This window comes from Octopus bimaculoides, chromosome 11, assembly GCF_001194135.2.
Source record: "Octopus bimaculoides isolate UCB-OBI-ISO-001 chromosome 11, ASM119413v2, whole genome shotgun sequence".
Taxonomy (NCBI): Eukaryota; Metazoa; Mollusca; class Cephalopoda; order Octopoda; family Octopodidae; genus Octopus; species Octopus bimaculoides.
This window is the reverse complement of record NC_068991.1, coordinates 162991-189930: the sequence shown is the minus strand read 5'-3', so window position 1 is coordinate 189930 and position 26940 is coordinate 162991. Positions and strand designations below refer to the sequence as shown.

Here is a 26940-nt window from a genome sequence, read left to right as displayed (position 1 = left end):
AATACCCTGCCCTCTGCCAAACATATGCACCCCCCCCCCCCCCCACACACACAGAGAAACCCTTGACCAATGTGTTTCCCATCAGAGTGTCACAATTGACTCTAAGACAGTGATTATTCAGAAATTGATCTTGGTGGAATGACAAAGATGGTTGCTCCTGTTAAGTTTGACGTTTGAGTGTTTGAAGGAGAGGATTTGAGAATAATAGAAAGAAAGAAAAGAGAAAACACTAAGAATCTATTTGCAATGGATGCGAGAATGTAATTGGAGTCGAAGGATGGATTTTATTACAAAGTTGCAATGGGGACATTGATGATTTTGATTTTGGTTGGGATTGGCCAAATGTGTCTGTTGGTTGCAGGATAGAGTTCTTCTATAGTTCTTTTTCTTCAACTCAAATTGTTTGGATGCGTCATGAATGTCCCTGGAAGACAATGAGTGATCTGGAAGATTTGCCACAAGCGTCACCCCTGGAAATGTGGAGAAAATTTATGAGTTTGTGTATGAGAATCATTGGAAGACAACAATGTTTTGAAGCCTTTGAAAGAGGATATTTGATGAAAGTGACCGGATCTACAGAGCATGAAGAATTGGATTCTTGTTCACAACAAGATATCACTTCCATACCCGCATTATTCGCCAGATTTTGCTCCTGCAATTTTCCATCTCTTCCCCAAAATGAAAATGCAGCTCAAAAGTCACCGTTTTAACACTGTTGTTATGATTCAGAGTGAATTACAGAAGGTCCTCAACTCACTCATAGAAAATGACTTCCAGGCTGGATTCCAAAAGAGACAGGAATACTGGCACAGGTGTAGTGCTGTGCAAGGTGACTATTTCGAAGGAAATGCTGTTTAAAACATAAGTTGTTTTTTTTTATTAAACCTAACTAGTCCAGGGACCTTTTTGATTCTACCCTGTATTATAACTAATGAAATATTTTCTGTAAAGAGAAAAAAATGAGTTCAAAATTGTTTGATGTGTGTCACAAGGCCTTTTTTTTTTGTGTGTTTGTTTTCCCTAACTTTAGAACTTGGCTGCGTCTCTGATCCTTACCTCACATTAAATATGGTGTCAAACAAGGTGACTTTCTTGTTCCAACACTGTTCATGATCTTCCACCCTCTGTAGTTCTCCTGCACACTTTCAGGGACTGCAATGAGGCTGTGTATGCACAATATTGAACACCAGGTTAACTTTTCAACATTTGATGTTTTGCAACAGAGACGAAGAAGACTCTCCAGCTTTTGGTGTATGACCTCTTGTATGCTGACCACTGTGACCTTGTGTCACACATTGCACAAGCGATGCAAAACCTGATGGCTAGATATTCATACTCTTGCAAGGCCTTTGTCTTCATCATGAACCTTGACAAAACTGCTCTAATGTACCAACCTGCACCTGCATTGCTATATTTAGAGCCAACTGTCTATGTTGATGACCTCAAACTGATGGTGGCTGATAAGTTTACATACCTAGGTAGGACTATCAACTAATGTTGTTCTTTAGACGATGAGGTCACTACATGAATAAAACAGGCCACTGATGCTTTACCACTCTGAAGGGTTATGGTTGGTCCCAAAAAGGCTTGAAAAATAACATCAAATCAGCAATCTACAACACCAGTGTACAGACATGCCAATTATTTTCTTGTGAAACATGGGTAGTTTACTGCCATCATCCAAAAAACTGTTGAGCGTTTTCATCAGCAGTGTTTGAGAAACATCCTGGGCATCCACTGGATAACTGAGGTTTTAGAAAGAGCCAGTGCACTATCATCATATATGCACTGCGTTGGTCATATTGTACATCTTGATGACAGCAGAATTCCCAAGCAGATGTTGCATGGTGAACTGTCACAAGGCCATTGACCACAACATAAGCCAAGAAAGCAATTCAAGGTCAACTTTAAAAAGTCCCTTGGAGTCTGTGAAAGGGAAGACATATCATGAGCTTGGAAAACCTAGAAGCAAAGTGTTTATGATGGAGTAGTACATTCCAGTGAAATGCAAACAAATATGGTCACACATTTGAAGATCCACATGAAAAGAGAATTTGTTTGACCCTACAGTTTCTCACCTAGTCTGTGGCTACATATGTATGTCTTGCATAGGCTTTCTTGCTGGGGCCAACCTCACATGTACTGTCACCCAGAAAACGTATATAAATTGCTCAAGTTTATCTAGGCCCATGAGGGTGCAGAGAGAAAATCAGCAGAATCATCTGGAACAACCAAGAAGTCAGAGGAATGTGTATGAAAGTCAAACACTCAACAAGTTCTGTAAGTCGTTGGCAAAATTCAAGAGCTATTGCTGTTCTCACGACATGTAATAAGTCAACAGCCATCATGTAATGTATCTGTGTACAGGGTGATCAGGGTAAACTTGACAGTTTCCATAAAAGGAAAAGAATGCACAATATTTAAAAAAAAATTGGAGTATTTTAAAGACATCAAAAATAGATCAACTAGATTATGACTGAGAGATAACAGTTAACTCAAAGTAGCTGCTCTCAGCTTCCACCACAGTCTGAAGATGTCTCTGGAACCTGGCACATGCATTACTCACCATGTCACTAGGAAGATCTTCAAATACCTCCTTGATCTTGGCCACCAAGTTGGCTGTAGTGTTGCAGAGAGAACTGTTGGTATCTCACCTGTACCCTGCTCACAGTAATCCACGGGGAATTAGTAGGACAGAAATTGGGGCTGGTGAAATCACTTCTGACTCTTTCTAGAGATATGGCAAGGAGCCAAATCCTGCTACCACACATATGGCCTTCCAGCAGCAACCTTCTCCAGTCAGGGTTTGACCACAGTCTCCATAAGCCTCACATAGCATTCTGAATTGAGCCTAAGGTCCTGTTCAAAGATGTGGGGCAACATGACATTACCATCATTGGAAACATACCCAAAGACCAGCACTAGTTCAGTTTGTTATTTTTGAGGTAAATTGAGCTGTAAATGTTATTTTAACTATAATTAAACTATGACCATTTAATACCAATGATCAACTTCTAGTTGTTAGTTGTTGCTCCATTTCTTTTCTTATCTGAATATATTAAACCACAGTTTACCATTTAAATTACCAACAACTGTTAACCTTATAGCAAGGCCTATACATAGTGAGGTAATACACCAGTAGTGCCTACAGATACATTTATCCCTTAGATGGTTGCATAACCTCTAACTCATAATTTATATATATATATGTATGTATGCATCAATATATGTATGAGTTTGCATGTATGTATGTAGTAGATATGTATGTAGAAATATTTGACTGTGTGTATGTATATGTGTTTGTGTTTTAGAATAATCAAAAAAATCCAGTACAAGAATGTGAATAAAAGCACAAATACCAGGTATTGATGATGATGATGATGATGATGTTTTCTTTGATTTGCCACAGGTGTGGGAAATAATTTGTGTAGCTGTTTACATAAAATCCGGTGAGAGAGAAATAACAGTGAAGAAACAAAACATATACAAAATCTATGACTACATGTTAGACAATGTCCTCTTGATAGAGTAGAGTCTCTGATTCGGGTAACCAAGGAGAGCAACCAATTGAAGATCAGCTTGACAGCCAATGGCAGGATCCCTTATCCAGCTTTTGTTCTCCAATCTATAGGGGCATTTTTAAAGCAGTTCCACCGGCATTCGAAATAGGCCCCTAACCCCGATTCGCCTACGTTCAGGTTGGACATCATTGTTACCAGTTTGGGAAAGCAGGAATAAATCAGAGATACTGCTTCTGTTCATCTCAGGAATTTATTAAAATGTCCTTTTCCTCAATTGGATTATAAACTTAGACTATGCGAGATGTAAAAGCAGCCGCATTACTTGAAAAGCTTTTAAAGTGATTTGTAATAGTGAGGACTTGATTAAACAGTCTGGAAAAATGGACATCCAAAAGATAGAAACATATTTCCATTAAGAATGAAGTAAAATTATAGTAAAAAGTCGAAGGGAAATAACTCGGTGTAATATTTCAGTGTAGTTGTGAGTTCGAATTCTGTTGAGGTCGACTGCCCTTTCATCCGTTTGGGATCAATAAATTAAGTACCAGTAAAACACTGGGGATCTATGTAATCGATTATCCCCCTCCCCCAAATTTCAGGCCTGACATGCTAATGGTTCTGCCAGCTGGCTGCCTTAATAATAATAATAATAATAATAATAATAATAATAATAATAATAATAATAATAATAATAATAATAATAATAATAATAATAATAATAATAATAATAATAATAATAATAATAATAATAATAATAATAATAATAATAATTTCCTTCGTTTTCAATTTCTTGTATATGAGAGGTTAGCTTGGGAAGTTAAGCAGTTGTGGTCGACGAAAAAGGTAGCAGTAGGACCAATAATTGTCTGAGCCCTGGGAGCAGTGAGCAAAAATCTTGAGAAGTACGTGGAACAAATAGGGGCTGCAATAAGGGTGGAGCACTTGCAGAAAACAGCACTACTTGAAACTGCTCGAATACTCCGGAAGGTGCTCGAAAAATAAGAGGTGTTACCTCAGTTCACTGGTAGTGAATAGCTGGCACCGTGGTACATCTCCAGCGTTAGAAGCTGTGCAAAGGCAATGATAATAATAATAATAATAATAATAATAATAAAGCTTGCTTATCAAAAACTACTAGGCTAATGTCCTTCAAAACAGTTCTGACCCTAAATGCAGATTCTGACACATTTGATGAAACAATAGACCATCTCATCTTGGGATGTCCTGTGCTGACACCAAACGAATACAAAAATTGCCATGACAGAGTACGATAGTATTTACATTGGGAAATATATAAACATGACAAAATCCGCTCTCCTGCTTCCTGGTATGAACATCATCCTGAGCCAGTCACTGAAGGTCAAAACGTCACTATCCTCTGAGATTTTCCAGTTAACACTGACAGAATGATCCAGGCTAATCAAACAGACATAATTATTAAAGATAAGGAAGAAAATATTTATACACTAATAGATGTAAGTGTTCCCACTGATAAAAAATATGTAAAGGAATTTGATAAATTAAGTAAATATAAGGGACCTGGAAATTAAGATACAAAAGATGTGGCATCTTAAAGCAAGAACTGTTCCTGTTATTGTAGGTGCCCTAGGTATGATAAAAAAGGGATGTCAGAAACATCTAGATAAGACCCCAAGAGAGCCATATCTCAGAGAAATCCAAAAGATTGTGTTAACAAGTACTGTCCACATCCTTAGAAAAACCCTATCCATTTAAATGTCTGTGTTGTATTACATGATATTTCATTACCTTCCCTCCCTAAGCTCTCAGTCACTGCAATATCTCTTAACCTTCACTCACCCAAGGACACTGGGTGTGTCTTGGTAAATGATTGTAACAGACATGCAGATTAAAAGTAAATAGTAATAATAATAATAATGATTGTAGCTTTTAAGAAGTGGATTAAACCTAAAAGAAAAGAAAATTTGTCTAATTTTTGACCAAGTCGGCAGAGGCACAGCTGTAACCCTTTTTGTCTTTATTTCAGACACAGAACCCTCCTCCACACTACTGCATAATTGAATGTACCCTTTTATAAGGTGGTTTGAAAGAATTGGCAGGGTTTTTGTTTTTAGCAGATTGAATGATTATAGAGAGATTAACATGTTGAACTGGTTCTCGTTGTTGCCAGACAGCCTTCACCCTTTCGTTACCAAACTGGCTGAAACCAGCTCTGGCTCTGAGTATAAATGTCTTTTACTTGTTTCAGTCATTTGACTGTGGCCATGCTGGAGCACCGCCTTTAGTCAAACAAATCAACCCCAGGACTTATTCTTTGTAAGCCTAGTACTTATTCTCTTGGTCTCTTTTTACCGAACCACTAAGTTACGGGGGATGTAAACACACCAGCACCAATTGTCAAGCGATGTTGGGGAGACAAACACAGACACAAACATATACACACACACACATACATATATATATATATAACAGGCTTCTTTTGGTTTCCGTCTACCAAATCTACTCCCAAGGCTTTGGCCGGCCCGAGGCTATAGTAGAAGACACTTGCCCAAGGTGCCACGCTGTGGGACTGAACATGGAACCATGTGGTTGATAAGCAAGCTACTTACCACACAGTCACTCCTGTGCCTGTTTTCATAAGTTTTGAATCAAAGTCTTCCACCAAACCTTAGTCACAATTTATGTTCCTAACATTAGCTGAATGATAACGAAGTTAGTTTACTAAATTCTTTGTTATATTTAAAATTAATTGAAAGAAACCTGACGGAGCATCTCAACAGAAGTAAAGTAATGAAAGGGTTAACCTTGTTGGTGGTGGAGAGTTTCATTTAAGGGTCTCACTTAGCCTTGTTACTGGTGGATTAAACAAACTCTCTGATCTTTGGAGTAAACAAAATTCTTGAGAAATTTGATATTTTAATAACAAAAACAAAGACTCTAATGATTCCAATATAATCTAGGTATTGGTAGTATAAGGTTCTGTTTGGTACATTTCCCAAGCAAATTCTTCCGTATGATTCATATCATACATGGCAGCAATATAGTCAATCTCTAAACCAAATGGTCCTGAGTTTCCATCTCCAAGAGTTATTCCAAAGGCAGCAATACGGTCTAATGGTAAAGGATCTTGTCTATCCTGGATTCGACCCTTGAATGCTCTGTAAAACCGAGAAATTGGTATCTAGAAAAAAACAAAACAAAGTTGAAATATCAGAATGCGTGCACATATGGTCTCTGTGAAAGGAAAAGTGAAATAATGTTGACAACAGATGAAATAATCTCCCCTTACCTTAGCTACCTGCCAGTAGGGACCACCTCTTGTATATAAAGCAAAGTTATAGACATCATCCCAATGGACATCGTAGGTCATATCCATCTGAAGGTTGAGCATATATGTCCGTCCATCACCACGAACCCGTATCACAAAGTGGGTGTACCAGGTCCAATCATAAGGAATAAACCGCTTGAATGACTTCTGCAGTGAGAAAGACAAAAAGCATTTAAAAGTAGGTCCAAGGTTCATATTAGGCTGGTGGTAGTGGTGAGTGTGTGTGTGTGTTTCAAGAATGAGAGACAAAATTCCACACTGATTGATTGGGTTTAAGTCAACACCTCTGCACTTACTACACACAGTGTGTGTGTGTGTGTGTGTGTGTACAACTCATGCTAGCATGGAAAGCGGACGTTAAACGATGATGATGATGATGATGATGCACTAATACTGAACAGTAAGAATGAGTGCCCAACACTGCATTAGTGGATAAATATTCCATCTTTGTGGGTTAATAAAGCATATCATCATTATCATCATCATTTAACATCTGCTTTCCATGCTGGCATGGGTTGGATGGTTCGACAGGTGCACCAGGCTCCAATTGTTTACTTTTGCGGAGTTTTTATAGCTGAATGCCATCCTGATGGAATGGATGTCTTTTTATGTGGCACCAGCAGTAATGAGATTGCCAAGACAAGACCACCTCTCCAGAGGGAAGGGGCAGCATTAAGGAAGTGGCTCTGTGCCAGATAAGATGGATATGAGTAGAGGGAACAGAGAGAGAGAGAGAGAAAGAGAGAGAGAATATGCCAATAGATATTAATGTGAGCTCAACAAGCAGTGTTGAGTGTATGGCTGTAGTAAATGAATGAAGGTGTGAGAAAAACAAAGATTGAGAGTCAAGAAATTCTTCTCCCAATCAAACAGGTTGAACTAAAATGTAACATACCATATTCCTTGGTGATCGAATATTCACATAACCAGCATTCCTCACTATTCCATCTTTAGGAATCTTGGTAGAAAGATTACCATGAAAGAAGCCATTGCCATTCTTGTTGATTTCAAATGTTGCTGTACTGTTGCCTTCTCTGTGGTCATTGTCACAGGTCACAACCCACTGGTCAGTATCATTCTTAGAATTAAATCTCCATAAATAAGAATGATCTAAATGCTCTCTTATTAAATAAGGATCATTTTCAAATTTGACTTTCCATTCATTGAAAAATAATTTTGTTTCAGGCTTCAGGTGTTTCAAACCTTCCCAGGCCATTTTGAGTTTTGAATATTTTCCTACATTTTTGTCATAGCCAGACTTTCTGTCCATCTGATAGAATGTAACCCTTGTTGCACACGGCACTTTTATCATGGCTCGATTAAATGGTAACAACAAATGTTGGGTAAAAATAGGATTTCCTGGGGTGCAACATTGCTGTAAAGATGTCACCTTGTTGCACAGTCTTATTTTAGTAATCAAAGCCATTCCTGTGTGCTGGAGAAAAATGAAAATAAAATTATTACAAATGAAATAACTTCAACTTCACAGGACCCAGGTGTCCTTTGTAGATTTATAACACACACACACACACACCTATTCTGTCTACATCTACAACACACAATTGTCCTTCTATCTCTAAGACACATTTGTCCCTTTCTGTTCTATCCACATTAACAACACTCTATTCTTTAATATTCTCTATTCTTATGGTCACAGTTCTAAGAGGTTGAGTAAATTTGCTGAGAAGTGTTGATATTGCAGGTTGAAGTGGCTCAATGGTTGCAGGGGCATAGGGGTGAGGTTTGAGGATATGAAATTGAACTCTAATATATTGTTAATGATTATTAACCTATCCCCTCACGAATTAAACAATAATTCAACTCAAGGATGTGAAAATAAACAACATTCTATAACGAAACCAGCTCAGTACTTTACTATTAGTGACAAGTGACTGGTCTTAAATTACATTAAAATATATTTTCATTAGGTGCAGACTCTATTTTAAAAAGCATTTAGATAATCCAATGGTTTTCTGGTCAAATAAGTAATATGGTCATTTATTGAAAGTTTGTACATATAAGTTGATGGACAGAGAGCGGCAAACTACACTGAAGAAAAGTGAGAGAGAGAGAGAGAGAGAGAGAGAAGTAAACAGCTGTTTATAATTGGCATTGTGTCAAATGTATTTATTTCATTTTAATTTTCTTAATTTGTAAACGAAAATGTAAGTATACAGAATAGTAATGTCAAATATATTTGAGGTGTATATATGTGTGCATTTACATGTGTGGGTGTGTGTGTGTATGTGTGTGTGTATTGCTGAGATCAACTTTGTCTTTCATCGTTGGAATAAATAAATAAATGAAAAAGTATCAGTCAAATACTTGTATTTGATCTATTCAGCTAATTGCCTTTCATTAAATTTACTGGCTTTGTGCCAAATTTTGAAACTATTATTATTATTATTATTATTATTATTATTATTATTATTGTTGTTCTTTTTCTTTTTATCTCAGGTTTTGTTGGAACTCCTGGAGTCTTGCATACGTAGCAGGCTTGCTACTTGCAGCCTACCATGCCATGCTAGTCATTGGGTCCTGCTGCTACAATTAATTTGGGGCATTTTTTTAGCCTATCCTCTTCCAGGTCTGACCAGAACCAATATCTTCCAGAAATAGACAAATAGAAAGGGAAGAACTAACCTCAGTACAAGACTGGTACTCTACTTTATTGACTCCAAAAGGATGAAATGCAAAGTTGACCTTTGCAGTATTTGAATTGAGAGCTGCAAGGAGTCAAACATTGCAAAGTAAACATATCAGGCATGGCTGTGCGGTAACAAATTTGCTTCCCAACTACATGGTTTCAGGTTCAGTCCCACTGTGTGGCACTATAGTCCTGGGCTGATCAAAGCTTTAAGAGTGGGCTCGGTAGACAAAAGCTGAAAGAAGTCCCTCGTGTATGTGTGTGTGTGCGTGCGTATGTATATACATGAATGCGTGTGAGCATTCATGTACATGTCTCTGTGCATCTTTGTGTTCGTGTTTGTTCCTCACCACTGCTTGAAAAGCTGTTCTGGTTGGTACGTTTCGATACATTAGCGGTTCGGCAAGTGAACACCGATAGAACAAATACCAGACTTTAAAAATACGTACTGGGATCGATTTGGAGGAGACCCAGTCTTATGATTGAAACAAGTAAACGGTATATATATATATATATATATCGACAGCATTACACATATTTCAGCTTATTGATGCAACAAAAAACACTCATTCATCCAATGCCGATTACTTGTTTATCTTTGACTTTAGTTCGGTGAGGTGTGATCCCTTTTGTCCCCAAACACCCACCTTGGGACAAGCGGAGATTATATTAGTTTCAGTGAAAGCTAACAGCAATAACAGATGTAGATGAAGACAGGAAGGTTACCACTAACAGCAACGATGTCCTCTTTAACCTTTGAATAAACAAACCAACACAGTTTAACAGGTTTCTAGTTTTTATGGACACAGTGCTGGTGTTTGTTTTATAGAAAAAGGACAATCGGTATATTGTGACATTTATGAATTAGGGAAAACGAGTTTGAGAGAAGTAGGCGAATTGCCGAAATGTGAGTAAACAGAGATTAGGGCTGCTTTGATTTGGGCAGTTTATTTATTTCATTGAGATTTTTTCAGATTAAACCAGCATAATATCTATTTTATTCTTCGTAGGAACAGAGAAAACATTTGACTTAAGAGACATTGGGCTGTGGCTTGGCGAGGATGGGGTTGACATGTCGATTGCGGACCCAACGATGGTGCAAGTGCGTGCAAAACCCGTCAATTCGTTGAAATATCAATTAAGTATCGTTAAGTTAAAAGGGTGAGAGATAACCTTTTCGTACCTAGACACCAGTCCGTCACAGCTACAACACATATTAAGAAATAATAGATAAATAATTTAATACAAACCCGACAACAAGCCGTGTTTATCTAAGTCGATCCATGAGAAACAGTTGCTGGCAGGATCTAAGATCAAATCCTTCAGAAGTCACCAACACTCGTGTAGGTTTCATGTAATGTTGTATGATATTTTTACCTCATTTTAATTTAAGACAAATAAAAATCATTTTTAAATTAATGTCATTAAAAAAATTTGTTGTAAAATATTGAAATATTTCGAACGTACCAACATGAATACGAAACTATGCAAAATTGAACAATAACTCCAGTAAATAGGGGGGGGGAGAAGGGGAGTAGATAAGAAGGATGCGGAGTGAGGGAGGGAGTAGAGTAAAGTGAGAAAAGAAAAGTATAAAGTGAGATGAAAGGGAGAGTAAACAAGGAGAGGAGGAGGAGGAGGAGGAGGAGGAGGAGAAGATATAATAAGAGAGGGGAATAGAAAGGAAGAGAGTAATAGTGATAAGTATCAAAGAGAATAAGAGGAGGTGGTAGATGATTGTCTGAGAGAGAGGGGGGGATGGGTTAGAAATATTTTATGTAAGTGAGGAGAAAGGAAAGTAATGTAAGAGAGAAAGTGGGGGGAAAATAGAGAAAGCATAATGGGAGAGGAAGAGGTGATAGAAATATAGAAGTGGGTAGAGAAATAGAGAGTGCGAGAGAAAGAGAAGAAGGGTCAAATAATTAAATCGTACAAGAGGAAGAGGGAGAGGCGGAATACGGCGGAGAAAGAGGAATAAAGAGAGAGAAAAGGAGACAGGGTGAGAGGAAAGGAAGAAAGAGAGAAACAAGGAGACAGGGTGAGAGGAGAGGAAGAAAGAGAGATAAAAGGAGACAGGCTGAGAGGAGAGGAAGAAAGAGAGATAAAAGGAGACAGGGTGAGAGGAGAGGAAGAAAGAGAGAAAAAAGAGACAGGGTGAGAGGAAAGGAAGAAAGAGAGAGAAAAGGAGACAGGGTGAGAGGAAAGGAAGAAAGAGAGAGAAAAGGAGACAGGGTGAGAGGAAAGAAAGTGTTTATAATGGTTGTAGGATTTCCTTGCTATCATTTCTAGATTCCAGTTGGCCACACGAAGTAATCAAGTCTCTCTCTGCCGTTTTGTATGTTTTAAAATTGAACACTTAATACTGTCACTATTTCTGACACCTTTTTTGGTTGACTTGATTAATTAAAACTAATAGTTTTAATTAATTGAATATCTCCAATAATTACTGTGAAACCACCCCCCCACAACACATTTCAATTAAACTAAATTTCCCCCAAAATGGGAGCACGTACTTCGAGGTTACTTCAACATGAAGAAATAGAAGAAATTTCATCAGAAACTGGTTGTAAGTTCATTTCTTCTTATTTTATTCGATTTTGTCACTTCAAATCCTTCCAAATTATTTCGTGTCGCTTTATTATGTTTTGTCCTCCCTATTCAAGAAATTTCATTTAATTTGTCACATTTTCCAATGACTATGTTTTTACCTTTCGCTCATCCTTGTTCTTTTGTAAACAAATGAATAGGTTGTGACGCAAATATTCTTAACGAACCATAATCCAGAATCCGGTTTCGATTCTTACCTGAAAATAGTTTCATCATTTATAATCTTTGGTCAAGATGGATGTCAAACTATCTTCTGACTTGGGTTTGTTTTAACAGGTCTATTAACTATTTCCCTTCCATTACACACGGTTGTTGGACAAGGCATTCTGGTCCTAACTTCACATTTCCTCTCGTTTACAAGGTTGTTTGTAGTTTTAGAAAACCTTGTTCGATATAATATGAGGTACTTTTTACCCTGGCTTCACAGAATCAAGCCTAATGTTAGCATATAGAAGCAATCTTGCGATCAGTGACATTTATCTATCTATCTATGTATGCATTTGTAAAAATTTACCTCTATCTATCTGTCTGATAGACAGATGTTCCTAGCAGCTAACTGATGCGCCAAAAACCGTGATTTCTTCAGACGTGTTTTGAACTCGTATATTATTCCTCAAAATAACGAGGATTTTTGCAACCCTCACCCTATTCTTACCTCTTTCCGTAATTTTTCAGTTTGACTTTCGGAATTCTCAGATTTTTTTTGTTGGAAATATAATGTCCTTCAAAAATATGCGTAACTATTTCTTAAGCATACATCTAAAAAAATTTCCGAAAGTTTACACTGGAAATTGACGTCGAGACGGGGGAAGAAGGGGAGGGGTCCCCCCCCATCCCAATATTCTTTGGGCAAAATTGCAATCTACAATATTTAAAACACACATATATCCAAAGAAATATCACGGATTTTGGCTCACTAGATAATTTCCAACTCTATTCTACAGGAATGCGTCATATATGAGTTCCTGGCTTAAAGGGTATCATGAAAGGCCTGGTTTGAGGTCCAGCCTTCCAAGTTCTTTTACAGGGCTTAGAAAATCTGAAGGACCTCTGCAATAAGTGTGTGAATCTGAGAGGGGAATATGTTCAATAAAATCATAAATTACTGATCCTCCTGTATTTTCTTTTACCTAAAGCCATGAACTTTTCAGCACTCCTTCATGTGTGTGTGTGTGAAAGAGAGAGAATGATGCAAATAAACAAATACAACTACTTGGGTTAGAACATATGAAATCTACATACATGCAAATATAAAGAAAGCAAAGATTGAAAATTTTCAGACGATGAATGTTCATGCATAAACATAGAGATATATCTCATGTTAAGGTCATCTCGACAGATTTTCTATAGAAATTCTAACCAGCACTGATTTTTGTTAGGAAAATCAGTGCTAGCTATAATTTCTATAGAAAATCTGTGAAGATGACCTCAACCTGTGATTCAAGAGCACTACTAACACAATAGTATTGACTTATATAAACACTTAATATATTTTGTACCGTGTGGTTGCATAACAAAATACTGTATGCCCACGAGTCATAGATATTTCTCTATTAACAGAGCAAACTTACAGAGTACAGCAGTTCCTGGGTATTTGGGATTACTTCATGATGTTGGCAGATCTTGTTTACAAACATATATGCAGCCAGTAGTGAAACCCTATATGCATTGGGTAGATCTGGCCTCGGTCTTCAGGGTGGAGAGATAAATATCCATCATTTCAAATCAGAATGCAGTCTTCACTTTCTCCCTATTTTCATGTAATGTATATTTTGTATATCTAACCCAAGCAATTTTGTTTATTAGCATCATTATCTCCACATCTGCTCACCTGAATTCCTCTTGTAGCCACTCTTTACCCTGTGGACTCGGTCCTCAATAAAGGTTTTAAGAGTGCGAGTTCAAATCAGTTGAGCACAACTAAGTGTTTTCTACATTGAGCATCTCTGGATTCCATCTGTTGACTCCCACCTTCCCCTCCCCTCCCCCTCTCTCTATGTATGTATGCGTATCTTTAGGTGATCTTAAGGTTAGTGCAAAGCAGAGTGCTGGGAAGAAGAAAAAGCTGATTACGATAGAATTGAAGAAGGAAATCCTTGATAAGCACGAGAGAGGAGTGCTTGTAGTGGACACAGCATGTCAATACAACCAAAGCACATCAACGATCTGCACCATCCTAAAGAGCAACGATGAGATCAAGTCTGTTCCAACGGCAAAGAGTGTCCTGTGGACTCTCCAAGCAACACACATTATTTGTCCACAAAAAGATGGAAAAATTGCATCTGTAGATCAGGGAGAAGCAACTCGTAGGGGATATGATTACGGAGACCATCATCTGCAAGAAAGCACGAGAGCTGTATGGGGATCTCTTGATGCAGAACTCTGGAACCTTGAAAGAGGAGACCATGAGCAGACACATTTAAGGCTAGTCACTGCTGGTTCAATAATTTCAAGAAGAGGACTGGTGTCCATAGCATCGTCAGGGATGGAGAAGCAGTGAGCTGTGACATGAAGGCAATTGATGAGGCTTTTTGTGTGTGAATTCCCTCAGCTCATTGCAGTCAAGGGGTGCATTGCTGCACAACTATGATGAAACTGGCCTTTGGGGGGGGGGGATGCAGAGGAGAAGAAAATGTCAGGCCACAAGCCTACCTATGAACAGAATAAAATAGCAGAGTCACAAAGAAAATGTGAATTATTATACAAGTCCACAACCAACTGCTGGCCTTCAGTCCCTGTAGACTACCAATACTTGACCTGTGGCTGAGCTTTCAGAGCATGCAATGGACTTATTGGTCACAGCTGGATACTAGGCCTAGTCTTCTCCTCCCATGTGATGTCCTTGGTCATTGTCGATGACCGACAAACTAATACTGCAAGTGTTGACCTCTATCAGTATAAGTTGTACAATAAGTCAATGTAGCTGCAGAGCACATGTCACTTCTAAGAGTTCATAAATACAGGCTTTCAATGATTTAATAATTCACACAGAAAGAGAAACAATTTTGGGTTAACCTTAAAATATAACAGAAAAGTTTTAATATTAAAAAAAAAAAAGTTAAAAGTTGTGTTGTATATATTTGTTCTGCATTGAAAGGTTTTTATTTTTATTTTTAAGGAAAATGTTGCAGTAAGTGGATTTAATAGACAGAAAGTGAAAGAAGTTGTGTGTGTGTGTGTGTGTGCATTATATATATATATATATATCATTGTCATTTAGTGGCCTTTGTCCATGTTGGCATGGGTTGGACGGTTTGACAAGTGATGGTTAAGTCAGAAGACTGTGCCAAGCTCTAGTGTCAACTTTTACATGGTTTCTATGGCTGAATGCCCTTCTTAATGCCAAATACTTTAGTGTGTACATGGCAGCAGTGAGATTACGAAGCAATTTACAAGACTCAGACTCTCAACTGAGTGGTGGTGAAACAGCTGAGAGAAGTTAGCCTAACCACTGCTAATTGACAGCAACTCCATAGAACGAAAGCTCTTCTTGTCATATGGCACCATGTCTGTGGTCAGTATGTTGTCATGTTAATTTGTAATTTACTTGTTAATCAAGGACTTTGTTAATTTTAAATGAAAAACTATCAGCAAACTAATCTACACATTTTAATGGTGAAGATATCTAAGATATAAATGTTATCATTTACTGATTAGTGATATTTAAAAAAAAGAAATGATTTTAAAAAAATCTATTTTCTTGTCTCTCGTCAGAACTAGAATGAGACATGTGACAACGGTGTCACATGCCCTGTTTGTGAGAATACGCTGACACAATTTTCATTTAGTAGATTTAAAATATCCAAATAACTTAGTCATTAGATATTCTCTTGATAACCAACTCAACTCAGTACATTCGTATTAAACGATTGACAGTTAATTAATGTGTGTGACAAATTGGATCAGTGGGATGGGAGAAACTCTCACCTTTTTGTTTTGTTGAAATGATGTCAATGGCAATTGGTAATGCAAACATTTTCTCATAAAACTTCCGAAAATAGAAGTGCATGGCATAAAGACACGTGTTGGAAATCATCTGAATTTTCTGACATATTTGAATTTTTTTTTTTCAAAGCAGGACTTTACTTCAAATCATAGAATTCTCTTCATTCTGAATAATTTCATCTTTTACCTATGCAGAAACAAGTTTTGTTGGACTTTTGTTTTGTCACTATCCATTGAAAGTTTAGTTAACTAAAGTTAATGAGAAACTTCCATTAATGAGAATCATCATTGTTTCATTCTTCACTTTGACAATTTTACTTTGCTATGGAGGTTACTATATCTCTATAAGCAATTCAATATAGACTTTCCTCATTGCTTCTCTATCTAGCAGACTTTATATGGTTACACTGTTTAAATAGTTCCACTCTTGTCTGTTGTTGTACCATTTCCTTCTTACTCCTTTTGGAGTTTAGATCCAAAAAGTGGAGGTAGAAGGAGTGAAGTATGGCTGTTGACGAAAGAAGTTCTTTGAAAAGTGGAGAACAATGAGAAATGTCTGATATAATGGTTGCGTAACAATAACTTGTCTAAAACATAGAGGACAAAAGTGAGCTGAAAGAGTGACCAGGTATTAAAGGGCACCAATTGATATTGTCATTGTTTCAATGTTCTCTTTTCTAGACAAAATTTGTTGAGGCAGATTTTCTATAGACAGATGTCCTTTCTGTTGCCATGTATTTCAACCTGTTTCTAAGTAAGGTAATATTCCCCATGCCACTGTATGGCAGTGGCACTTGTTTACAGCTATCATGCAAGATCAAGACAAAGAGAGACACACTCATGCATACGTGAATGGATGGGGGAGGCCAGTTGCATCAGTGTGCACATGTGAACGAGTCTCATTGACTGGCGTATGTTAACACTGAGAAGAAGATAAGCAATAAAATGGTTTGGCTTCACAGAATCAAGATGACTAATTGATGCCAGTTTGGAGAAGTTGACATTTAAAACAATGACTGTGAGGAGTTATTTTATAGAAATGGTTAATACAGAATATTTAGATTACACTTGATAGGGGTCAATGTTTTTCTGAATAACTTTCAGCAGATAAGATAACTCTCCTCATTGGTCAGGAAGCTGCATTCATGTAACTTTTCAAGAAATTTTTTTTTGTTTTGCAGTTAGGTAAAGCAAAATTCTTAAAATAGTCTTGTTAAGCATTTTGCTCAGTATGCTAACAATTCTGGCTGCTTTTAAAAAAAAGTTAATTATTAAATTGTATTTAAACAACACTGTAAAGACAGTCCAGTCATGATGTGACTTTCAGAGAAATATTCAAACAATAATCAATAAATAATGAAAGTTAAACTTAATCTGTTTTCTACAACATCCATAAAAGAATTTCCAGCACACCCTGACGGGGTAGGGGCAGGGACGATCAATAAAATTACAACCAGTTTACTTTATCACCAATTTCCCCCAATGTCAACTTTATACAAAATTACTAAACCGCTCCTCCTCCTTTACTTGTGAAATGTTATTGTTTCTAAAGAAATTTATTGCTGTCGTCATAGAAACAGGATTTCTGGTGTGAACCACTTTATGTCTTTCTATTGACCTCAACACTTTTCTGTGACTGACAACTTTGTGCCTTTCATTACAAACATACTTTCTTATCTTTATTTGACTTTTTCAATATTTCTTACATTCACAATATCATCATCATCATCATCATTCTATGTTCTTTTTCCATGCTAGCGTGGGGTGAATAGTTTAACAGGTTGCAATGGGTCACATCTGCTCCAGTATCTCATTCTGATGTGGTTTCTATAACTGGGTTCCCATCCTAACCCCAACCACTTTACATGGTGTGTTGGGTACATATTTTCGTGGAAGCAGCACAAAAATTGCTTTACTGTCTGTGGCACGAACACTGTTGGGAGTCACAGCTTGCAACACACAAGATCCCCCTGCCCCCACATCATGGATGGCAAAGATTGCAAGAAGATTGTCATGGAGAGACTGACAGAGATAACTGTGCTGGAGTGGTAGTAATGGGATTGGTGGGGAGAAAAAAAGGGAAGAATGATGGAGGGAGTGCGTTGAGTATGTGAACCCAGAGATGGACGGGGACAGTCTGCTTGGCATCAGTGGTGATGTTGCATCCTCTGTAACAAAATGTCTGGCTGTGGTTTGTTTTATGAAAACCAAGAATAAAATGAACAAAAAAGTTAACGGTTGGCACCAGGAAGGATATCTTGTAGAGTACTTCCTTAAAGTCTCGTCCAATCTACACCAGCATGGCAAAAATAACGATGATATGTGTGCATCTATGTACATATGTTTGTGCGTGTATATATATGTACACTCAGTGTTATGTGCTTGTATAGACACTTAAGTATAGCAACAATAGAGAGAAATAGGCCATGGAAGGCAAACGGTATTGTCATTGTTTGAAGTTGACCAAATCTGCCAGAAATCAATCTGTAGCTTCAAGAAAGGAAGGACGCATTACATAATAAAGTTACTTCATAATGGTGAGATCCTAACTCAGGTTCACCACCACCACCATATCTACAGTGGACACTCCTTATTATAAATATACTGCAAGTGTGTAAATTCTATTCTTATTAGTAAGGAACCCCAATTACTGATGAAATGTTTAACTGACTTTAATTAAGAAATTCCTGGTTTCACCAGTCTTTCTCAGACTTCAAGTACACACTTTGTCTAAACACAATTATATACTTGTTTGGCTGAGAGAGGTGGAGTTCACACTCAATGAGATTAATGACATATTAAATATTCTGTGAAGAGTTTGCTTTGTACATGCAGTGTCAAGGTGCTCATTGTGTGTGTGTGTGTGTGTGCGCGCGCACACACACGCACACACACATGGTGTGAACACAAAAGCTGAGGCCTGACCAGTGTTTTTTTTAAGTATTTATCTTCAGTGATGTATTAAGTAGAAGGGACCAGAAAGTTGAGTCTCGAGGGAATAAGAACAACTTTCATGGGCCCTACCCCACTGCAATTGTGTGTGTAGCAAACTCTACTTTTTTAAATTGGTCTCTTTCATGACAATTTGTACCTCTCACTTGCACTTTGATTTTATATTTAAAACATTTACTCATTATCACCTCCACCACCACCACCACGAGATGTAACCAAACACACAATCTTCAGTAATATAACAGCTCTAGTAAGAAACAGATTTCCTTTATGTGAAACTCTTTCCCTCTGCCTCCAAAATTTAGATTTCCTACATAGCATCATGATTGCCATCTTTTTACATCAATTTGCTGTGCTGACATATTTCACATGGGTTGCCACAATCGGACTCAGCAGAAATATGAAAACTCTTCATGCTTAGTTGGTTTGGAGGATCACATCTTGCTCACGTGTTTCAGTTGTGATTTGGTTTCTCTAGCTGAAGACCCTTCCCAACCACTTTGCACCTAAGTAGACTGGGTATATTTTTTCCATGCTACCAGCTCTCGACCCTTTAGTCTTGTTGACAAGACTAAAGGGTCCTCTTGATATCATGTCTTGTCTTGTCTTTACCTAGTGCAAGAGGCATGGATGGCAAAAGAAAGATATCGAGAGATAGCAGAGAGAGGAGAGATAGCAGTACTCAATATTATGTGCTGTATTACATACTTTGAAGATAATGTGACCCAGGAGGTAATAATGAGAGATGATGTGAAGGTGAAAGAAGCAAACACTGACTATAATAATGGTGACTGCCAATATAGGAAAGGAGGGGAAAGATAGAATGGACCCTGCACAAATAGGACCGATATATTTTGTTCAGGTTTACGTTTGTTTTTCCATCTTGTGATTGCTTTGGCCTGTCATGGGCTAACTTCACCTGAGAGGTAGTTTGTGACCCATAGTACTTTCCGAATGGCAAACCAATTTTTTTTTAGCAGTGAAGCCCACTTCCTGAAAAGGGTTACCCATACCCGGCCTAGATGAAAGCTGTTGGAGCCCATTTCCTATGGCCAGATGCCCTTCATTGTAAGACCAACACACGCACGCACGCGCGCCCGACTTTCTCGGAGTATCAGCCATATCAAACAAGTTGCTCCTTTTCACACTAAAACCAATTTAAACAAGTCCAGACACAAAATCCGAGGTGATTGCCCAACTGACACCAACACAATCACTGACAGTCGTCTTCTGACAGATTTCTATGAAAGACACACATACCTACATATAAATTCCCATGCACACACACACACTACTTTACATACATATATGCATACCTACACACACACACACACACACCTATGTATACAGAAGTGTGACAAGCATATGTTCATGCTTGTGTGCAGTTGCACATGTGTTTGGAAGCTGGTATGAATGTAAAAATGTTGAAGAATAAAAACTAAACAAATGAAAGCAAATAGAAAAAAATGAAAAAGAAAATTAAAGAAGTAAAACAAGAATTAAAATAACCTGAAGGAATGGCAGAACCGAGAAGGTTTAAAGACTTATGATCAAGGTCTATAGTGTGTGAGTATTCCTTCACCAACACATATCACATACTGTGATTGAGGGATATTTGGCTGGAGTTTCTAGTGGGCTCAGTTCCCCCATTAACTACATAGCCAATTATTTTCCTCGTTAGCAAAATCAGTAAATTGACAGACTTCTCTTTACTTCAGTTACTTTCTATCCAGTTTGAATCAAGTTGCCAGTTGTATTCATCATACACTGGGGTAGATCTTGTGGACTTTCTCTCACCACAAAATTTGAGGTTGTATGTCTGTTAGGAATAATCAGTGTCAGGTAACCAACTTCTACTGCTACGGCCATATTGTTGGAATAATTTTTAATGGACACAACACAAACACATCCATACAGCTCTGTACATTGGCATGTGTACTCACAAATATATTTAAGCATACCTTCATATGAACAAGCATTTATGTATGTTTACATGTACACGCACGCACGCACGCACGCACACTAATCCACAGAGAAGAGAAATGAATCTCAGTGCTGGTTGCTAGGAATTATTTGTGTCTGATTTGTAGATTTTTGGTATTATTTTCTTAACTGAATGTATTGATTGCAACTTAGTTGCTAATGGTTACCAGTTGTACAATCAATGTAAATTTCCTAGTTTGGCACAATTATCAATATTTTGACTAATAATGGTGTAGTGAGGGGAATCAAGGTAGATCTGTAACCCTTTTTAAGACCTTACACATAGGTGAGTGGAGGGGAGAGCAAATTCTCTTCATACCAAAGATCGTCATCATCTAAAGTCCATTTTCCATGCTGGCATGGGTTGGACGGTTTGCGAAATGTTTGCAACCAAATGGACACTGCTTAAAACAATAGTCCAGTGGGGCAAGATTTAAACCAGAGTGTGGGGACAGTTTAGGAACATAAATGAACAACACTACTGTATTTAGTCTTTTATTGCATCAGCTTCACTCACTCTATTGCATGTGTGTGTATATATATATATAATAATAATAATAATAATAATAATCCAAATAATAAGATAAATGTATACTTTAACACATCTTTAATGATTAGTTACAATTGTTTCTGTACTATATATATATATATACACTCTCTAGAAGATTCATCCTCCACAGCAGCAGAAGTGTTAAGGTTGCATCCCCTGGTGAAGAGGATTGGCCTGCAAGAGTCCTGTGCCAGGACCACGTAAAAAGCACTGATGCTGGTGCCATATAAAAAGCACTTGTACCATTGTCTCACATACAAGCAGTTGTGCCAGTACCACATTAAAAGCACCCGGCACACACTGTAAAGAGGTTGACATCAGAAAGGGCATCCAGCTGTAGAAACCAAGCCAAATCAGACTGGAATCTGGTATAGTTTTCTGTCTTGCCAACTCTGGTCAAACTGTCTAACCCATGCCAGCATGGAAAACAGACGTTAAAGGATGATGATGATACATATATGTAGGTGTACACACACACACACACACACATTATAAGTTTCCACACAATTTCCATTCATAAGTTAGCCTTAAGAAGGAAGAGACTTGCTCAATGAACAGCAGAATGAACAGCGAAATTCTTCACAACAACAGCCATGTTTGTTGTGCCAATGATTTAGTCACAGATTATGGATGATAGCCTTTAAATTACAACTATTATTTCTCCATTCCATCAGTATCATCAGAGACAGTCTGCTTCTACCTTCATATTACTCACTCTCACCCCAAGAAACAAACAACCTGATACTGAGATATCTTCTCTCTCTCTCTCTCTGGGACATGTTGAAAGAATTAATCCAGCTGCAAATCTTCAAAATCGGTTTGAAGACAATATTGGTGGCGTTTTTCTCCCAAATTTTCTAAAAGTAGATTATGAAGCCTAATTTTATTTTTACTTGACATGTCCTATTATTTTAGGTGTTCAGGGATATAATTTTGTTGGCAACAGAAAGATAAAGATGATGTGGATTCTAATTGATTTTGAAAATCTATTTACACATTTGACCTTTCCCCTCGGACTTTCTTGCGTATTGCAAAACTCTGCTTACAGATTGTCTCTTCAGTATTACTCTATCCCATCTTTATGTCTACTGATTGCAAGGTGGAATCATCGTGCCCTCATTTTAAATAATTTGAGCAAACACATGGTTAGAAAAAACATGCTCCAAATTAGCTCTTCTCTAATAACACCTGCTATTTCATTTGACCCTGAACAGTGAAATAATGAAACAAATTCCTTTCTTTTGTTTTATTTAGGGAAAAAACAAACATTCTTTTCTATTTGCATGACATTGAACCTTGTGACTGACATTCAAAGAACTCCTACACCATATGGAAATTTACTCACCCCATTTATTTTGAATAAAAGGGTTAATGATTGAAGGTCTTTTAAACTTGTTGTTCAAGTTTAATCCAAGCCACGTGACTTGTGCATGTGCGTTGGCCTCCTTTTTATAGGAGTGCAATGTGGTGATTGTGATGTGAATATTGAGATTGGTGATATTTTCTATGGGAAAATCCAATTCCAATTCAGTTTATTGTGTCTCTGAGGAAATGTTTATTCAGAAGATTAGATTTCCACCAATAAATATCAAGACCTGTTTGAAATGTTAAGCTGTTTGTTATTTTAGAATTTCTAAAGATTTCCCACTCTTTATTGTTGACCTTCTCTCAGTATAGTGACGTATTTCGTTATTCATAAGAATCTCTCTATTGTTTGTTTCATTGTATTAATTAGTCATTAATTTAGTCACTTTTAATTACTACTTCCACCTTAGAATACAATTAAATTCACATTGACTTGTGTATGCTTGTCTAGTTTTCATCCTTCTCATTCAGACCAAGCTGGAGCAGCTGGCATTAATCTTTTCCTTTGTAGATTAAAAGATCAACATTGATTTCTAACAATCCCACAAATTTAAAGGGAGGAGGGTGTCTATATTAACCCCAGTATTTGACTGGTACTTTTTCAATCCCACTGGGATTTGAATTCAGAACATAAAGATACCAAAACTAAACATTGACAAAACTTTTGTCACTCTACCAATTCACTGTTAGTTTGACTGCCGCTCCACCATTCTGAATTAAGGTTTAAACAGAAATATAAAACTATAAAATAAAATTTAAAACCTAATCTCCCCTTCCTTACCCACCTCCACCACATTTCAACATGACTGAAAGGTAAATATTCCTAAACTGACCACCACTACATGTCCTTGCTTACACATATGTCCTCACTACATCACACAATATACAATCTGGGATCAAGGCTCAACTGTTGTTCTATTATGTAGGGAACATGTGTGAATTATTTAATTTCTAAACCTATTTTCCTTTGTCAACCACTGTACAATATAGTATGTTATATATTTTTGACTGTATCAATAATATTTAGTGATACGAGCAAGTGTTTGACTGATAAGATCAGAATAAGACCAGAACTTGTCTGGAGTTGACTCCTATACTTGCTAAAAATAAAAACATTAGTAATTGATTAATGTATTGTCTTTTTTTACCTCATCACATTATTTTCCCAAATTATCTTTTTTAAGGCTCCATTTATAAATTTATTTGGCATAAACTTTTTTTGTCTCCCCATGTATTTCTAGTTAGCTTTGTTACTACTTGTATTAAACCCTGACTTATTTCTTTATTACTTTCTCTCTCGCTCCCTCTCCCATTTATTTCTAGTTAACAAATGTAACATTCTTTGCAGGGCTGGATATTAAAACAATTTTTTTGGTTGTGCATGACAAACTTCTTGTAGCTTAGGGTCTACAAAATCACAATCTTTGATTACTGTATCAATTATTAATACTTAATTATCCCCTAGCTGATTCTAGTAATTAGATTTGTTTGTTGCTATATTATTGTGTGTATGTATGTGTGTTCAGGTTGGTCTTTGGAATTTTGTCAGTTAGAGAATAGACACATTTCAAAAGAGAAATGCATAAACAAGCAAAATCTATGAAATTTCAGTTCATACTTTCTGCTAAAAGAAGAGTTCATTGTTTTGACCAAGGTTAGGTGTCCAGACAAGTTTGCATCTGATTTTGGTGTTTTGAGCGAGCTATTTTCATAAGTTTAAAATGTATGGCATATTGAAAATTCTAAAACTGGCCCCTGTATTTGAGTCAGCTCTGTCTTCAGGGTGGCATTACCACCCTGAACAGTGACATCTATATATGCTGACTGAATAACCGCCTAACAGTATTTTAACTCAAAAGTGATTGCTGTGTCTCTGCGTAATGATTGTCCCGACTACTGTTGAAATGAAACACATCCTGAGAAGCATTCAGCTGAGCTGATGTCATCCTCTTCCCAGGGTTCTGACTCCTCACAAAGACAGAGGCTGTGCACACAAAACTACGAAAACACTGTGAAAAAAGGGAAAAAAGATGAAGCACAAATCTTTGAACTTATGCGTTAATCCCTACAAAACACCAAATCTTGCCTGAGTGTGCGAATTGTAGATCAATATCAGAATTGGTTGGACAATACTGCAGTTGCTGGGTGGTCAGTGCTGGTAGTTGTGGACATATTTGATGATATTACAGTTAAAATGTGTATAATGACCATAATTAGCCGTTGGTCAACCTGTGCAGCCATATTCTGCCCCACTACCTATTTCCATCACCGATGATGTCACATGCTTCTATCTATTCCAGTTTCAGCCAATCAGATCTCAAGGTTATACAGCAGATTTACCAACCTTGACAAAAACAACAATGGTGTTCTTTGGTAAGTATTATTCCTGACTTCTCTGCAGAACAATTTCTTTCAATCAGTGAGCTTGGCACATTTAATAAATGCATGTGTGAGTGATAAATAAACAACAGGCCATTTTTTTGGGGATGTTAATTTGAGTTAGTAGGTTGAATCAAGACAGAATAAATGGTTATTTTTATTATTTTTTTCAATTGGTCTTTTCTGATTGAAGGGACTCTGCATGTATAGCCTTTAAAAGTCCACTGAAATCCCTTTAATTGATGTTGGTTAAATTTTCTCTTAAAAAGTTGAAAAGTTTGATGGCTGCAGGAAAAACATGAAATTTGGGAGGAGGACTAAAAGTATTGGATCCTTAGTTGTGATGGGTTGTTGGATGAGTAGGAGGTGAGTTGAGGGTGTTTGAGGTTGATCAAAGAATGGTGAGCTTCAAGAAGCAGAGATCACGGTAACAGCAGTGGGGAAAAAGTATAGGTTGGAATGTTGCTGTGTGCAGGTAAGTAGCTCCGTTACCATGTTTGGTAGGCTTTCTTCTGGGAGCCTGTCTCAGTGTTGGTGGGTCTGAGGTTTGTAGAGAATTACTATTTTCTGGTTTCTGAGGAAGAAAATCAGTCATTGTGAAACCATATTTGCTATGTTGAAGATTTACGTTCACCTGGAGGGAAAACTCTGTAAAACGAGGCCCAGTCATTGTGGACATTGATGGTTCTAGTTGTATAGTGTTTAAGTGATAGTGTCTGATTTGTGTTACTGCTCTTGAAGGAAACAAGAGTAGCATGACCCCATTGGAAAATATGTAGTTTCTGCTCAACGAGGAGTCGGGGATGTGGTAGATGAAAGAGTTTCTCTTCTATATTCCAGTCATCAACACAAGCACCATTTTTAACATCCATTTTGCTCTGCTTGCAAACATGGCTGATTCTCTTTCAGCATTCTTGACTGTAAATCACTGGTTGTCCTCCCCAACCTAAGCCATATACAGAATCAGGCTTCTTAGACATATAGTTGTCATGGTTACATACGGAATTATGATTGTTGTCTTGTTGTTGTTGTTACCATTATCATTTTTTATTTTTGTCTTTTATTCTTCAGCCGTGAAGATTTTCTTCGGATTCCTGAACTTGCCATAAACCCACTTGGAGACAGGATTGTACACTCGTTCTTTCAGGAAAGGTAAGCACATCGGTCTACAGGCATGGGTTGGATTCGAAGTGAAGACATTCATATAAATACCTGCACATGTATATAATTATGTGTGTGTGTGTGAAAGTGAGCTTATTATATGGGCTGATTCATTACTGAGAACAGAACAGAATTACTGTAAAGCTTCTTTCTCTGGTTCCATCCATTTTGAGTGTATGGTCCTTTTTTTATAGACCCCTGTCATCAGCCATACACACCACATCCTCACAGGTACAGCTTTCTCTTTTTTTGTACATTAATCAAATTCCTCTTCTGTCTCATTTATCTCTCTGTTCGTCTCTGCTCCATCATTCATTCACATCAACCACATTCACTTCTCTTTGCAAATTCTTCACTTTCAAGGTCCACATTTCACTACCATGCAGTATCACACTTTGTACATGTCATAAGATTTGCCTTTTGCTCTGAGGAACAAACCCTTTGTTTAAAGCAAACGTAATGACAATTTCTTTTTTCCAATTTGTTTTAACTCAGAAAAACTATATTTGTGGACCCCCCCCCC

The 26940-nt window shown here is 37.3% G+C and overlaps 2 protein-coding genes across 2 annotated transcripts in view; one reads left to right on the top strand and one right to left on the bottom strand.

Annotated features, from left to right (window-relative positions):
- Positions 1 to 6378: 6378 nt before the first annotated feature.
- LOC106881200 (complex I intermediate-associated protein 30, mitochondrial) lies at positions 6379 to 10981 on the bottom strand. The gene is made up of 4 exons (XM_014931502.2): positions 10726 to 10981; positions 7724 to 8263; positions 6790 to 6975; positions 6379 to 6681 (listed from the first exon to the last, which is right to left on the bottom strand). Exons 2-4 carry the CDS (start codon positions 8252 to 8254, stop codon positions 6457 to 6459), a joined length of 942 nt encoding a protein of 313 aa, XP_014786988.1. The 5' UTR covers positions 8255 to 8263; positions 10726 to 10981; the 3' UTR covers positions 6379 to 6456.
- Positions 10982 to 11614: 633 nt separating this feature from the next.
- LOC106881204 (calcineurin B homologous protein 1) overlaps positions 11615 to 26940 on the top strand; it is a 19484-nt gene continuing 4158 nt past the window's right edge. Inside the window, exons 1-3 of the mRNA XM_014931508.2 lie at positions 11615 to 12041; positions 25178 to 25250; positions 26328 to 26408. Of these exons, the coding sequence (XP_014786994.1) occupies positions 11975 to 12041; positions 25178 to 25250; positions 26328 to 26408 (221 nt within the window). The 5' untranslated portion in view covers positions 11615 to 11974. The remainder of the gene's footprint in view (positions 12042 to 25177; positions 25251 to 26327; positions 26409 to 26940) is intronic.